The sequence below is a fragment of the Lingula anatina genome, chromosome 4 (assembly GCF_051362555.1).
Source record: "Lingula anatina isolate TDL-2025a chromosome 4, LinAna3.0, whole genome shotgun sequence".
NCBI classification, from domain to species: Eukaryota; Metazoa; Brachiopoda; class Lingulata; order Lingulida; family Lingulidae; genus Lingula; species Lingula anatina.
In genome coordinates, this window is record NC_141770.1 from 17,396,006 (window position 1) to 17,412,922 (window position 16,917).

Sequence of the window (16,917 nt, forward strand, 5' to 3'; positions counted from 1 at the left end):
CTGTCGCTCGACCTCCATTCTGCGTATTTGTACTATTTTCATTTTCTGTTTTATTATTTAAGAATCAATTTTTTATTTTAAGTCACAAAGCCATTACAACTATTAAATGTCACAGACAATATCATGTTCTAACACATATTTCGATTAATTGGTAAATAAGTTTTCCGAAAAAAAAAGCATGCAATAGGCAAAATGAAAGTAAGGTTGATGCTTTTTGGTTTTTATTTCTTTATGCACTCAAATCATGGTATGATGCCATTTAACTCACCTGGAGGTGGTTTCACTTCGTCTTCTGTCTGACAGCAACACCTGTACTGCACCGCCATCGACTTCAACCAGGGTCCTCCACATGGCATTGGAACCTTGCAGTCAGGCTTGCCCTGGCACATGGTTCTCAATCGGCGTTCTATTAACGCCAGACTCGGATCGGGCTATGTATAAAGTGTATACATGTAAAAGCAACTTTTTTACGCTATTTTTGTAAAAACAGCGAAGAGAACTTGCAAATATGGCGAAGTTCTATTCATTGTTCAAATTTTTAAAACTATTATCATCATTATTAAAAATAATGAAATTTACTTTTTTTTGGTTGGTATTGACAGCGATATCGGACAAAAGCCACTTTTGCAAATATGTATACAACCTGGACATTTCTACAGCATCGAGTTTTCAAAACTTGCCGCGAGATGTGAACATTTCGTTTTTTTTTTAATATTTTTCTTCGAAATTGAAGAGTTAAATGGGCTCTAGTGAGTGTGCAAAAGTAGTCATTGATCAATTACCACGAACCTTGCAGGCCAGAGAAAACCGAGGCGGATAGCGACAGGCTTCCGGGAACACTGAACATGGCGGATAGCGACACACGTGGTCAATAGAGATGTTACCGCCGCCATAACAGCTAAGACACAGCCAGGGGTTTCTGGTGCAGTCATATCCTCGAGGCGGGAACTTAGTGGCTGCAAAGAACAGAATATTGCATAATACATGTACTTTGTTCAAAGGCATACGTTATATTATTATTATTAATTATTATTAAACCTTAATTCATACAGTAAATTAATTAATTTCCCTGGATATTTTCAGCAATATTTTCTTTATCATTAAGGTATAAGGTATAGACGAGAAATATACTTTTTGGAACAGCTGTTTAAGGCCTAACATGTATAATGTATACATGCGAGCAGGTTATTTAAGCCTGTGGTACTCTTGTATGACTGGATAAAAAGTAAGAGATAGCTGATGGATTGGAGAGGATGGAGTAAATAGCTAACAATTCATAAAGATCAAAATATTTTCTGTTGGGGAGGGGGGGCGAAAAAAACAAACAAAAAAAAAAAAAAAACGAAAAAACGGCGTAAATGGCGACGCTTACCAAAGCAGCATTGAGTATTACAGGCCTCACTCTGAGTGTCATCTCCATCGCAGCTACCTCGTCCACACCTGCGAGATCTCGTTCGTGTTCCTCCGTCACACGTTTTTGAGCATGTGCTCCACGAGCCCCAAAGACTCCAGCCAGTAAAATTTCCAACGGCTGAAACAGAGAAGAACATTACAGGCTTGCAAAGACCACCAAACCTGGTCAACGTAATTGCTTTGTATGTGTTGACATACCGTGTTTAAACAACAGCGTTTGCACATTTCAAGTGTCTAATTAACATAGGTAACAACTTTGGAAGTCACCCTGTATTTTATATACTGAGATCCAAAGTATTTTGCACCTGCGTTTCTGACTTCAATTTGCGTGATTGATATACCTCATGAAATTAGCATATTTTTCAGACGAATAAAAAGGGACGATAGAATAAACATAGAACATAGATTACAAGTGGTTGTTGTATTCAGTTAATTAATGCCGTTACATTAAAGGGATAATAACTTCCACAATAAATTCCACAAAATTCCACAATAAATTCATTGTAAACAACACAATGATACAATAAATTTTATTTTGCCACCAAAACGGCGGTGATCGCAATTATTCTGAAATCTGTGCTTTCCATCGGACCACGTGGACTTTCATAGATGGCTACTCACTGCAATTATCTCTGAAAGTTTATTACAAAAACCCACACCTTGAAGAAAAAAACAATCAAATAGTTTCGAATGTCGGAACGGATCCAGTTACCATTGAAGAGTGTGGGGAAATTATGGTTTACCACAGGAAATCTTTCCCCGTCAAAATGAAGAGTTGTCTTCCCTTTAACACCGACTTAAGTACCATTTTGTGGCTAATAGGGTATGTTCTCGTCTAACTTAAATGGATAGATACAACCATTTTGATGATTAAAATATCAGGCACACAACTTAATGCTTACACGTTTACAAATACATGCCAATTTTCCCTTTAAATTGCATACATTTTTTTTTATATAAATCTGCTGAAATATTCACATCACAGGCCCGTAGCCAGCAATTTCAAAAGGTCGTTCTTTTTCTGAAAAAGTGGACATTTTACCAAGAAACCTTAGTGTACCTAGATCAATTTTTACCCAAAATGGACTCTTACCCGGCAGAAAGGGCAATTATTACGAACCACCCTGCCTACGGGCCTGCATCATAACATAACACAATTTCAATTAATTTGATATTGATCACTAACCTGAGTCTGGGCACTCCTCCTTCTTGATACACTCCCCATTATGAAATATGGGCTGGCTGAGAGGACACCTACATTTAGGAACACAGTCCAATCTACACTGTATAGGTGTATTCACTTTCTCACACGTGATCTCGCAGTCCAGCCCACATCTCTTGAAGACCTGTCCACCTGTGCAAGGTGGGCACTGGTCATAAGTAACACACTGACCATTGTGCCATATAGGCTTGTCTGCTGGGCACTCGCACTTCTGAACACACTGTGCAGTACACGGTGTGGGTTTGTTCCAGTTTGCACATGTGACGTCACAAGCTGATCCGCACTCTGTGTAGATTTGCCCACCAGAACAAACTGGACACCCCTCCGAGGTGATACACTGGTCATTGTGCCAGACTGGGGCCTCTGGCGGACACTGGCATCTCGGTACGCACTGTTTGGTACATGGTATAGGAGATCCCACATTCTCGCACGTGACGTCACACGCAGACCCACATCGTTTGAAGACCTGTCCCCCAGCGCACGTGGTGGCTTAAAATACATTAACTTATTCTAAGTGTCCAAACAGATGCGTATTTTTTACAATGTTATCTTCAAGTTCTCGATAATGATAAGACTTTTTGCCAATTTACCTAGAATTTAATGAACATCCTTAGTGTGATTTTTTTATACTATTTCCTTTAAAATTAATTCAAGAGGTACTCACTGACGGACGCAAGTGGTGATACACGGCACTGTTCCTCTAGGATGCACTGCTTGTTGTGCCATACTGGTAGTTCCGAAGGGCACTGACATTTTGGAACACATATCAATGGACAGGGCATTAGAGAATTCAAATTCTCACACGTGGTCTCACAAGATGAACCGCATTCCATGTAGACCTGTCCACCAGAACAGACTGGGCACTGTTCGGCAGCAATGCACTGGCCATTATACCAAACTGGCTTGTCTTGAGGACACTGACATCTTCGGACGCATTCCCTAGTACATATTATCGGAGAGCCCACGTTTTCACATGTGACGTCGCAAGCTGATCCGCATTCTTTATAAATCTGTCCACCAGAGCAGACTGGACACTGCCCGGCCGTAACACACTGGTCATTATACCACACTGGCTTGTCTTGAGGACACTGGCATCTTCGGACACATTGCTTTGTACATGGTACAGGGGAACCCACGTTTTCACATGTGACGTCACACGCTGAACCGCATTCTTTGTAAATTTGACCACCAGAACATGCTGGGCATTGTTCTTCAGTTATACACTGTCTGTTATGCCAAACTGGTTTATCTTTAGGACACTGGCATCTTCGGACACATTGCTTCGTACATGGTATAGGGGAGCCCACGTTTTCACATGTCACGTCACATGCTGAACCGCATTCTGTGAAGACTTGTCCTCCGGTGCATTCGCCTATAAAATACTTTGTACTTCTAAATATCATTGAATATAGTCGGTATACTGGAGTAGACCTGCCTGTGTTATGCTTATTTAATAACGGCAGATTAGGAAAGTATTTATCTGACGATGATGACAACTCAAATTTTTGTATAGAATTTTGCAAGATAAAACCATAGTTACCGTTACAGTTTGCGTCAGTGTGTGTTTTCTTTTGCACTTCATCTTTTCCATCTTTTCAGTCACACTTATATTTGTGTTTTAAACTATTAAGGCTTTATTTACAAAGAGACTGAATAATAACCATGAACATGCAATACGTGGGTGAAGCTCGCAACCGCTAGGTATCGAACTTTCAGATTCCATTACCTGATGCAGTGCACTCTTCTTCCGTGATACACTTGTCATTTTGCAAAACTGGGCGTTCCGATGGACAGTGACACCCTTCAACACACCTGAGGCTGCAGATAAGATTGTTGACGTTATCACACGTGACATTACACGCAGGTCCACACTGCATATACACTTTGTCTCCTGGACACGACGGGCATTCCTCCGCTTTAATGCACTGTCCTTTATGCAAAACTGGGGCCTCTGCAGGACATTGGCATTTAGGCACACACTGTTTGGTACATGGTATAGGAGTCCCCTCGTTCTCGCACGTGACGTCACACGCTGACCCACATTCTTTGAAGACTTGTCCTCCAGTGCACGTGACGGCTTAAATTAAATTATCTTTTGCTAAGTGTTCTGTGGCGTCTGTTGTATACATAATAGTGAAAATTCAGCAATGCTTTGATTAATTTTTTGAAATAAATTTTGTATAATGAAAAAGTAAACAACCCGAGTGTGCAATAATTGGTACAGGGGTGTGCCCATGACTGGACTACAATTGTATGTCATGTTATTCATGAGAATGTTGAACACTATAGTACAAGCTTTGCAAAAAGGATGACGGCTTGTGGTTTAACAACTAAGGTCACCATATATTTCTTGCTACATAGAACATTAAAACTTGGTTGGCGCTTGTTAAAAGCTTTTGTAAAATGCGCGGAGGGCAACAAATGGATAGAAACAATAACTTGACATTAGTTATTTTTCAACAAAACATGAAACAAAAAGCATAATTCAAATCAATCATCTTACCTGGTCGAGGCTTCACCGCACAAGCCTCGGCTGTAACACACTTCCCGTTGTGCCAAACAGGCAAGTTGCGAGGGCACTGGCACCTCGGTACGCACTGTAAGGTACACCCTCTGTCCTTATCTACATTCTCACATGTGACGTTACAGGCCGATCCACATTCCACGAACACCTGCCCTCCTGGGCAGCCTGGACACTGGTCAGCGGTGATGCACTTGCCATTGTGCCACACGGGACGACTACGGGGACACTGGCATGTAGGGGTGCACTGTAGGCTGCAACCTACAGGCGGTTCCAAAACGTTTTGGCAGTTGATCTCGCAGGTGGACGCACATTCCATTCTTACTTGACCCCCAGTACAAGGTGCTAAAATGAAATCGAAACCCATAAAGACTGGTGCGTCTGAAAGCTCGTCTATACAAGACCCATACTTTGGAATGTATGACACTGCAAAGGCATGACGCCCCTGCAGAATAAGGTAATTTAGTCCAACCTATCACCGAAATTGAACAAGGCACTTACATTCTGGAGGATCAACTAGCCTGCCACCGAACAACAGGGCGCCAGTGCTATTGTCAAATATCCAGAACGAAAAGGGATGGTCAGCGGTGAAGGAAAGGGGCACAGAAGTTGTGGTCACTTTGGCTGCCGTGGCTGCTGCCGCTTCCGTTCCCTCTTCATCTACTTTGATGTAGGCTTCGTGAATTATCTGAAAATCAATTAAAATGATAATCTGATGAGACAAAAATGATAACGGAGATAAAACGCATTTGTTCTGTTTAAAGATATTATTTTATTTGCATATCCATAACATATATGTCGCTTTTATTTTCAGATTCAATACTCCAGTTCAATTTCAATTTCAATGAAGTGACAACAGGGAAGGGTTGGATCCCACATGGATATAAATGACCATTTTCCTTCTTTGTATATCAAAGTTGGTAGCTCTGGAGCCGTTTTATTGCATTCCTATCTTACATACTAGCATTGCATGCAAGCCGTCATTCCGAATTCTGCCTTGCTTCAATTTTTATAGCAATAGGGAGCACTGGCCGATCAACAGACAAAACATTTTGGCTAGTACTATCATCACTAGCAATATTACCTTTGATAACTTTAGATCACCAGGCATACCTCCTATGCCTGACAGGTCAGCATTGGACGAGAACAGGTCGGTTATCCCAAGACTCTCGAGTGAATCTTTTAAATCAATGCGCATGTCCTCTAATTCATATCGGGGCAGCGACACGGAGACTTTCGTCTCTTGCATGGTAGAAAAAAGTCCAGACAATTCATCAGCGGTAAACTCAGATTCAAAATGGCTGAGTCCATCACGCTGGTCGGGCAGTATAATCAGCATGCTGGCCGTTCCTTCATAAGGAATTTCTATCATGGAGGCCTGCCATATCTCACTATGGGCATACCTAAATCGTCCAGTCTGTGTCATCATATCGACTAACGTGGGGCGAGGATTAGCAGTATAGAAAGGGTGTTTTCTTGTCTGTAAGTGGTCGAAGGGGGACGCCCATTTCCCCTTAAAATACACAGCACTTACGAGAGCCAGAATAGTAGAGGGGGTGACATCACCCGGTTCGAGAAGATCTTTGATTTTGTCTTCCGTTTGCCCCTCGACCCATCTGTTGATCTCAGTCCTTGATTCTTCCGGAGAACTTACAAAATCAAGGCGTCCCAGTGGAGCTCCATAGTATGTAAGGCTGTCTTCAGTGTAGCTGGTATTAAAAAAGAATCCCTGGTCCCCAAATAATCTATTTGCAATACGGAGTGTGGCGTTGTTGTTAGGGTCCACCATGGCATCAAGAATATTCTTATAATCTTCATGATGATCGGTTATATGCTCTATCCCCAGGACGATGTCCATTTGTACTTTGGTTTTGCCTCGAGCGCCCAGTTCCAGCATGCTTAGTGCGCTATGGATATTGAAGGGGGAGAACAATATATTCGACTTTGGCGGTAACATTCGGATCTTGTTGTACAGTTTAATTGCAAAAACATTACTTTGATGAGCAAGTGGTTGCCCGGAAAGCCCAGCACTCGATCTTAAATTCCCAATCAAATACAGCAACTGTAGCAACAGGACAGGCCATTTTCGTAACGCCATCTTTTCCGTTTTCCCACCTCCTTTGACTGGCCTTCTCCACAAGGCCTTATGTTATAAAGAGACGACAAATAGGTCTAATGGTTTTAATTCCAATGTCGGTAACAATTTTGCATGGTTTTACATGCATTCAAATACTGTGCCATCATCTTTCGGAGACAAATGATGATACATCTAGATAAAATTAGATAAACTGTACATCTATTTGTCGGTTTGCATTGCAACACCCTGGCTTAAGTGTCATTTTGACAGTCATCTGGTATTGTACTCATGGCGCCTGCCTTATGTGACAGCAATGAGGACAACTTAAAATATAACACCATGAAACGCAGGGTGGCTCTGACGTCTTTTAAAAACTAATTAGGATTTCCACAGCATTTGCATCGGTTTAATGTACCGCTTACGCTCAGGATGGATAAAGACATTAGCTTTGGGTTAATTGCGGACTGTAAACATTGCACATTCAATTTCCACTTTAAGAAAATTAAAGGTTTCTTAAAAGCTTTAATGGCTGTGACTAATAGCGGCAGGTGATATTTTGTTCTGTTTGCCATATAGACTTTCACGTCAATATTAAAAGATTTTATCTACTGCCAACGGTTAAATAAAATGTACGGTCGCAGATGCAGAACCAATACATTAAGTTACGAGGGCAACAAAATTACACCACCTACCGTATCCTTACGAGCTAAACAACTCATAGGGACACGACTATTTCAGGTGTTTCTCAGCGAATTCAGTCTCTGCAAGTAAAGTAGATGACAGTCGAGGCATTTATGGGGGACGACAAGGATGAGGGGGTTCATTAGAATGAGATGCACATGTATTTCGAAGTATACAGTAGCCCCAAAAGTTTGGCACACCTTCAAAAAATTTACAGGTTTTCCAATTACTTGCGCAATTACTGACAAAATTGATGACATTTTTGCACCCCCTTCTTCATTTATTTATCCTCCTATATATTAAGGTAACCTAGGACAAATGTGAACACTTTCCAGTGGTCTGTTACCTCAGTGCCACACCCTAACTAAAGTAAGCTACATGCAAGGTGTGCGTTTATGTTCACTTTGTTCGAATATCACGTCATACGTTGAACCACAGACTGGAAATGGTCACAGAGAAAGAAAAATGATAAAATATACAAGACCTGAACATGATCACTGCATAAAGGCCCCCTTACGCAGAGCATTCTCTGAGGCACAGTGGCAAAAAAAAAAAAATCACCAAAGCCCGATTTTCCAGAGGATGGGTTATCATCAGACCTCTGATTTGTGGCTTGGGCCAAGATGTTCTCCCAAGAAAACTTATTTTGGCAACACAGAGGAGGTACCGCTGCTAAGATTCAACCCATCAACTACACAACAAATTTGTAATTGGAAGCATGTCTGGTTTTCTAATGAAGTGGGATTTCTTCGTTCTCGTGTATTTAGCAGGCTGTATGTTTTATGTCGGAAACAGATCGGAACAGTTGCCCATGGTAGTGGTGTTGTCCATCTTTGGGATGCCATTTCTTATGGACGTCTAACCAATCTGGTGTTCCTCAGAGAGAGCTTAGCTGCCGCCCTCTACACGCACGTTCTTGCGATAGAAATGGTGCCATATGTTAAAACCAACCTTGGTCTTAACTTACTGTTCCAACTTGCAGAACACAAAAATTTTTTCAAAAACCAGGAAATTGTGCAAGTAGACTGGACTGCTCATTCTCGTGGTTTGAATCCCATATAGCACTGCTGGGATGTTCTAAATCGTACTGTCATGAGAGGTGAGGTCTATCCGACTACTGATTTCTTCATGACACAGCATTGTCTATGGAAGATATGCTTCTCTTATTCATGCTTCCTTGAACATGGCATTTGCCTTTTCACTGTAAACTGCTATTAATTCCATCAAATGGAATTATTCCCGCATATATTCAGTTACTTGAAGGCGAACACGAAATAATTATAAAACACTTACAAACTGGTTGAGTAATAAATGTGTCTTAGTTTGAACTCATTGAAATCGTAAACACAACATTCTGTTGGAGATTATATATTCCGTCATTTCTAGCAAAAGTGGCTATGAGCAATTTTCCCTTAATATATGTGTAATCTTTGTTGGACCAAACAATTCAAGAAATCACAGCAACAGATGATAGTTCGATCTACTTTTGGGCGCCTTTGACCGCATTCACATCGAGTTGGGCAATGGCTCTACAAAGCCACGAACTAAATATGGCGGACGTTTTAAAGTAAAACTGACAGTTGTTTTGTGTCTTTAGTGAACTAGTGAATTTTTTTAACTTGTTATTCAGAAATACCTGTACATTCCAATAAACTTCCTTGCAAGGTCAGCTAACACTAGGATAAATAAGTCGCTGTAAATGTGATGGAGTGAAATTAACAAAGTTGACAGTTCTCGGTACCCTGTTATAGATAGGTTGAGGTGATTGTGACTTTGTTATATATATAACATGCGTGAGTGTGGAACAGAGTGCTCAACAGTACGGATCATTTGTACACAATTAAAATTAATAAATAAATAAATAAACAAAAGACATGCAATAACCCCGACTCCGAGTTTCACGGGCATACCCAGAAGGTATGCCCGATCGTCAGGAGGTTTATCATCTGTTGCTGTGATTTCTTGAATGTTTATTTATTTTCTTATATATATATATATATAAATATATATATATATATATAACAAGCGTGAATGTGGAACAGAGTGCTCAACAGTACGGAGCATTTGTACACAATTAAAATTAATAAATAAATAAATAAACAAAAGACATGCAATAACCCCGACTCCGAGTTTCACGGGCATACCCAGAAGGTATATGCCCGATCGTCAGGAGGTTTATTTGAAAATGGTTATATTAGCCGTTTTACATACACAGCGTGACGACACTTACGTCGCACGCCGTGTTAGTTACGTCACTTTATGCCGACACATGGTAATTATCTCAGTTCTTTTATTCAGAGTATCTGGTGTTATCATTATCAACAGTTTTTCGTCTAAGCAAAGATTGCATAGGTGCTGATTTCTCCTTTGCGGCGTTGATTTCTTTATGATGTCCCATCTAATGTCATAGTGGGTTTTATTTTCTGTTAATTTCTAAATGTATTTGGATAACTCAGTATCTGCAGCATATTTCTTGTCTCTAAATGACTTGGTGTGATTATTGTATCTCAACTTAAATTGGCCACCACAAAGCCCTATATATTTCATGCATTTGTCCTTAGTAGTGACTGATGCTTGGTACACAATGTTGCTAGACAAGCATTCCCCTCTTACTAGAAGCTCTAAAATTACATTTATTATCTTGAGTGTTAACTAACATGTTTTTTAGAATTTTTTTATTGTGACCGTGAATGATTTGCTGTACGTTTTTCATACAACAGTAACTTACTTTTACAGTCGATCTGTTGAATAATCGGTAAAGCTTGCTTCCGCGAGGGAAATGCTTGTCTAGCAACTGTAGGAATATATGCCCGATTTTCGTTCTTACATTTTTCGAGTATGGTGGGTTGAACCAAATAAGTTTCCTGTTTCGTTTTTTCTTTTCTCTGGGACGAGAGCTGCTTGCTTTAGAGTTAACGACATTACGGTATAGCCCGCGGTTTGAAGCGCCGTCGTATATACGTTATCTGATCCTTCTGCTACCACTCCGTCATACGAAAGGGATTGCAATCTTTCGCCGATGGCTTTAGGAATGTTCCTTATTATTGCGGGGGGGTGATTTGAGTGTTTGTGAACATAGATCGGCTGGGCGTTCGGTTTTACGAACTGCCTGTGTTTCCCGGATTCTAAGTCTAGGTTAACATCAAGGAAGTTAACTGCTCTATCGTTGGTGGATACAGTGAGTTAAGGTCATAACTTTTGAAGAGCTTGACTATATCCTTTCTAATGCTGTCAGCTTCGCTTCCACCACAAGATTTCATCACGGCTAAGCTGAGATAATTACCATGTGTCGGCATGAAGTGACGTAACTAACACGGCGTGCGACGTAAGTGTCGTCACGCTAATATAATCATTTTCAAATAAACCTCCTGACGATCGGGCATACCTTCTGGGTATGCCCGTGAAACTCGGAGTCGGGGTTATTGCATGTCTTTTGTTTATTTATTTATTTATTTATTTTAATTATATATATATATATATATATATATATATATATATATATATATATATATATATATATATAAACCTTGGAAATCCTTGGAAGGCCAAACATACAGACTTGACATTTAATATGGAATATTTTTTTCGAAATAATTTTTTATCAGTTTTTTCCTATTTTGCTGACTGATAAATGATAATAAGGATTAAAATCGTGTTTTAATAACTTTTAATTATCTCCTTGATGTCATTGTGACATCAGTTTATTAATGGAATTCGCCAGAGAAGCAAACAAAAACACATTGCCTATTCTATGTCATACGACAACCATTAAAAGAGATATTTTGGATCTCCATATTTTCCAAATTATCGTCTGTAAAAGGGTAATACGCTCCACAAAAGACCCTCATGTCAGTTGCTAGTCACAGTAATGCTCGTTGTTACGCCTGGCCTCTTCGTGGCTGTTGCCAGCGCTCTCAAGCGGCAAGGCATTTCTTGGGGGTAGGTTTTTAGAGTTCAATCTGGAATAGCATTCCAGGCATCGGTCTAAAATTGTCCAATCTGGTCCAGATTTGTTGTAGGACATGTAGGCAGTTGATTGGTGAATAATGGTCTACCGAAATATTGTCTATTTGGTTCAAATGTGGCGATTTTGATGACCAGGGAAGCTGGTCATTCCCTTGGTTCTGTAAGTTATCTGCTATTAAAAGTGCTCTGTGTGAACCATCAACCTCATCGTGCAACTTAGACTTGTTCCTAAGGTGCCCCCTATCAAATGATAGTCAAGTGGTTCCGAGATTATTCCTTTATTTGATCTGGTTCAGGTTTTCGTCGATGACTACCATTGGTGTTTTGGCACCAATGTGGAATCTACTCCAAATATTGACGCTGTCAATCACCCTTGTCACTTTAGACCCGGCATATGCTTCGTCGTAGGCCTCTTCTGGATATCTGTAAACTCTGTTTTGACTAATTGGGCGGTACAGGTGAAATCTGACCTCAATAAAGAAAGCCACGCAGTTTCATTGTTCTACCCAGAATCGTTCATGGCCCCCAATTCATGAGAGAAACAGACGACGATGTTTTGCTGTATACAGTGGGTAACTCGGAGGTCATTTGGTGTTCTTACCTGCTAAAACCAGTTTGGTGTTCGCTAAGGGCTTTGAAAAACGCATTTTAGTGGCAATTTACCCCTCGTTCTGAACGGACTAAATGTTTTTTGTTTAGTTGCAGCAGCGTATCCCGATAGACAGTGGGTCCTGTACCCTGTAGGTAAAATTTTGATACATTGGGGGTGACCTCTGTGTAGGTACATCAGTCTGGGCATTACTCTATAAAACTGTGGGGACCGTTCCGTTTGGCGCTATGATCTGTCTGGTTATGTTTGTCTTTTTCGCGCCATTCTGCCTTAGATTAACAACTTTGTAATGCACTACTTGACTCATTTTACGCACTGAAAAACTGACCGCTTGCATGCAAAATTTCAAATTCTTCTATGCAGTAGTTGTCGAAATATGGATACTTTTTTGGCAGAACCAAGCTTTGCCTAAGCCAAGCTTTGATCAGCCCAAAGAAACACTACCCAATTAAATCACTGCAAATTACATAATGTAGCAGCGCAATAGGCATGAAAAACAGTTAATTGGTAGTGACACACCTTACTGCACACTTTTACATTCAAACATCTTATATGAGATAGGATGTTTTTGAAAAAAGAACGTATTTTTACCTAGGCATACCTTCGAAACTGAAATATTCCATATTAAATGTCAAGTCTGTATATATACCCTACATATATTTAGCCATCAAACATGTCCTACTAGTACTGCTAAACACATCCAGGCTATAAGGGTGTACCATGCTTAGGTACAAAACATACTTAGGAGCTAAATGCGTTGAAAAAAAACAGACAAAGCAGGCACTTGGATGTTTTTACAGCGTACTTATAATTGTGTACCTGTGTTTTGTACCAAAAATAAAAACATTTCAGGTCATTTTAATGCCTTTTCATGCAAGAATGTTGTCTAACAACTGGGGTTGATACAATGTTGTTATCTGACGTTGATCCAACTTTCAATTCCAACGTTTATCCAACATCTTATCAACGTTATGGTTCAACGTTGTTTCAACGTTAAAACAACATAATTAGCCCGCTGGGTGGGTTTTTCAAGCAATAAAACCTTTTTCACACCACAGCGTATTTGAAGCCCAGATGAATACCTAGCAGAGCATGCATGGAAAAATTACGAATAGCAGTGCTGAGGAACCTCACAAGAATTTTAGAAAAATAACGACACTGATGTGTGGTACGGAAACCAGCAACAAACACTTATCAATTATGTTAACAGCATTCCACTTCGTAAAATGACCAGTATCAAATTACGCTGTTTAAATAAAATGTTTAAAGACTAATCTTTGCATTCAAAAGTTGTTATTTTAGTGTCTGTCTCATCTTTTACAACAACAGAGAAGACACGTCTCAATTCAAAGTCAAAATATAACAATTATTCTTTGCATCGTAGACATTATTACCTTTGACAACTGAAGTTCACCAGGGGTTCCTCCTATACCTGACAGGTCAGCGTTGGATGAGAACAGTTCGGTCATTCCAAGACTTTCGAGTGGATCTTTTAAATTAACACGCATGTTTTCTAATACAAACCGAGGGATCGAAACTGTCAAAATAGAAAGCGCCGATTCCTGCATAGAATGGAAAAGCCTGTGAATTTCCTCACCAGAAAACTCAGATTCAAAATGGCTGAGTCCATCACGCTGGTCGGGCAGTATGATGAGCATTCTGGCCGTTCCTACATAAGGAATTTCTATCATGGAGGCCTGCCATTTCTTGCTGTAGATATGCCTAAACAATCCAGTCTGTGTCATCATATCCACTAACGTGGGGCGAGGATTAGCAGTATAGAAAGGGCTTTTTCTGGTTTGTGACGGGTCAAAGGGGGATTCCCATTTTCCCCTGAAGTACACGGCACTTACGAGAGCCAGAATGGTAGAGGGGGTGATATCACCCGGTTCAAGAAGATCTTTGATTTTGTTTTCCGTTTGCTCTTTAACCCATGTGTTGATCTCATTTCTTGATTCTTCCGGAAAATTTACAAAATCATGACGTCCCATTGGCGCTCCATAGTATGCAAGACTGTCTTCAATGTAGCTGGTATTAAAAGAGAGTCCTTGTTCTCCAAACAATCTATTGGTAATACGGAGAGTGAAACCGCTGTTGACGTCGTTCGTATCTTCAAGAACGTGACTAATATTTATATGAATATTGGTTATATTCTCTATTTCCAAGGCAATATCCACCTGAACTTTGGTATTCCCTCGAGCACCTAGTTCCAGCATACCAAGCGCAGCAGAGATACTGAGAGGGGAGAAAAAGATATTCGTCACCGAGGGAAACGTGCGGATCTTGTTGTAAAGTTTTGCTGAAAACTTGTTGCTTACTCTTGAAAATGAATGGTGAAATCCTCCATCAATCGATTCAAGACCTGCGCTCAAAAACAGCAGTTGCAACAAAAGGATGGACTGTTTGCCAAACGCCATGTTTTCTATTTTCTATCTTCTGCTAGGCCCTTTTTCGAAAGCCTTATCTTTGAAAGGGATGCTAAAAAGGTTTAATAGAATGCAGTATACCCCGTCGCATACATACCATCCGCTTCACGCCCCTAACCTTTTACCCAGATCACGTGACCACGTGATTTATTACATCACACATGTATGTATGTATGAGTTTGCCTGCACGCATACAAATACTTCCCGTTCTCACCCTCAGACGGATAATGACAGACTAATGCACTCTTGTACATATACTCCCCTATTAAATAAAGTGTCACCACTACCGTATATTGCTACAAAGGTTCCTATAGTTTAAATTTTACTATTACATTTCAACTAGGCAACCGATCGTCGTATAAACTGCGGGTGTGAGTAGTAGAACATTTAACTCTCTAGTGTAACCATTGAAATACTAAAACAAATTATTTTTTAATATTTGCCTCCTTATGAGAGGGATACATTTTTACTGATCGGTTGAGGGAGTTTTGACCCGCCGAATTGCCAGAAGGTTGGGTTGTTCCACGAGAACCATTCAGAAGGATAGACAATATCATAATTAAAAGGTACATGGGTAAAATTGCCTGGGTAAGGCCGACCTTAGGAAACAACACCAAGAGAAGAGACAATATTAATAGGCCTTGCTCGTACAAAATGTTTCATGATATTTTGGAACTTGACAGCAACATTTCACAAGAAGAGGACACACCATGTGTCTGAGTTTACCGTCACAAGACGTCTGCACAATCGCCGTTAACAGGAAGTCTGTTAGGAGGCCAGTGATCAGGAAACCGTCTATGTCAAATGGTATACTGGAACTCTGAGATGGATACCAGCCTATTGATTGGCATCGATACTGTCCTCAGATGAAAGCAGGTAAAATGTTGTGAGAGTTTATGGACGTTTAAGGGTTTGGAAAACAGCTAGCAAGAGGTATATTCCCAATTTTCTGCTTCTGGTCGACAGGACGCAACCCAAATAGTCATACATGGGGTGTATTGTCTACTGTGGTTTAGGCGAGCTGGCAGTGTTCAACGTGATCCTTAACACAGACCATTACATCCAACTACTGGAAAGGAAACTTATGGCATTCTGTTGAGAATAGCTTTGGGGACCATGGTCACCCATTTATGTTTCAGCATGATAATGCTACTCCACATACAGTCAACGCAACAGTAGGCTGGTTATATGCGAAACAGATCCAGACCCCTCCCAAAGGCCAGCTCAATTTTTATATTATAAAGGTCGCATGAAATATACTACTCGACATAAATTAGGGAGCCTACCTACTCTTATTAAATTTTAGCAGTTCTAAGGCAAAGTCATCATCCTGTAACCTATTATATGACATTTCTACTTTAAATGATTTTCTATAAAAGTTTTTCACTCGTTAAATGTGATAATGGCAATTATACATTTAGGGTGATGTACGTAAAAATTGGGTAAAATCTTTGTAGCAGTAGGCCAGCTGCAGCATGCCACTACCAACAGCACTTGAGCGATTGCTACTCAATGGACTAACCCAAGTTGGTCAGTTGATACTTTGTCAGCAACTTTCTACAGTCACATGAGCTTATCCGTGTCACAGCCTGGCAGAGCGTGGACACTTTGTAGCTGGCTGCACTTTTATGTAACTTACTGCACTACAGGAAAAAAACATCGCGTCTCGATATGAGCAACAGGTCAACAAGGCGATCTCTGGTGTTGTTAGCCTCTAAATTCTACAATATATTTAATTTATCTAATAAATAGGCCAACATCAGCGGTTTTCATATTTTTTCATTATTATTGCTGAAGAGCACAATAATGGACAAGACGTATTTTGATTGAGCCAATTCTACGATTTTCATAACAAAATTTCAATTTTTACGAGGCTATAAATCGTTTCCTGTAGATGAGTGCCATTGCCTCACTTTCTAGAAATTGGATCTGTCGGTCAAATTGCGGAAGTGAAAGTTTAATATGTTATGTCGATTCATTTCGACCAACAACGTGGGTTTT

The 16,917-nt window shown here is 40.2% G+C and overlaps 2 protein-coding genes across 2 annotated transcripts; both read right to left on the reverse strand.

The window, feature by feature from the left end:
* Positions 1-242: 242 nt before the first annotated feature.
* On the reverse strand, positions 243-7,589 carry LOC106180210 (uncharacterized). Its single transcript, XM_024077844.2, has 9 exons — positions 6,241-7,589; positions 5,658-5,844; positions 5,139-5,501; positions 4,362-4,712; positions 3,300-4,007; positions 2,600-3,124; positions 1,373-1,531; positions 790-956; positions 243-431 (listed from the first exon to the last, which is right to left on the reverse strand). Exons 1-9 carry the CDS (start codon positions 7,252-7,254, stop codon positions 243-245), a joined length of 3,663 nt encoding a protein of 1,220 aa, XP_023933612.2. The 5' UTR covers positions 7,255-7,589.
* Positions 7,590-13,518: 5,929 nt separating this feature from the next.
* Positions 13,519-14,907, reverse strand: LOC106180209 (serpin B3-like). Its single transcript, XM_013564124.2, has 2 exons — positions 13,885-14,907; positions 13,519-13,572 (listed from the first exon to the last, which is right to left on the reverse strand). The coding sequence occupies exons 1-2, from the start codon at positions 14,905-14,907 to the stop codon at positions 13,519-13,521; spliced, it is 1,077 nt and encodes a 358-aa protein (XP_013419578.2).
* Between the last annotated feature and the right edge of the window lie 2,010 nt (positions 14,908-16,917).

What these genes read in the sequence shown, in the direction of transcription:
- LOC106180210 (XM_024077844.2), bottom strand. Translation starts at nt 7,254, where the DNA reads ATGGCGTTACGAAAATGGCCTGTCCTGTTGCTACAGTTGCTGTATTTG. An exon ending in GGAGGAGTGCCCAGACTCAG is followed by an intron (nt 1,532 to 2,599) that starts GTTAGTGATCAA and finishes TCTCTGTTTCAG; the next exon opens with CCGTTGGAAATTTTACTGGC. An exon ending in TAATACTCAATGCTGCTTTG is followed by an intron (nt 957 to 1,372) that starts GTAAGCGTCGCC and finishes TGTTCTTTGCAG; the next exon opens with CCACTAAGTTCCCGCCTCGA.
- LOC106180209 (XM_013564124.2), bottom strand. Translation starts at nt 14,907, where the DNA reads ATGGCGTTTGGCAAACAGTCCATCCTTTTGTTGCAACTGCTGTTTTTG. An exon ending in GTGAACTTCAGTTGTCAAAG is followed by an intron (nt 13,573 to 13,884) that starts GTAATAATGTCT and finishes ATGCTCTGCTAG; the next exon opens with GTATTCATCTGGGCTTCAAA.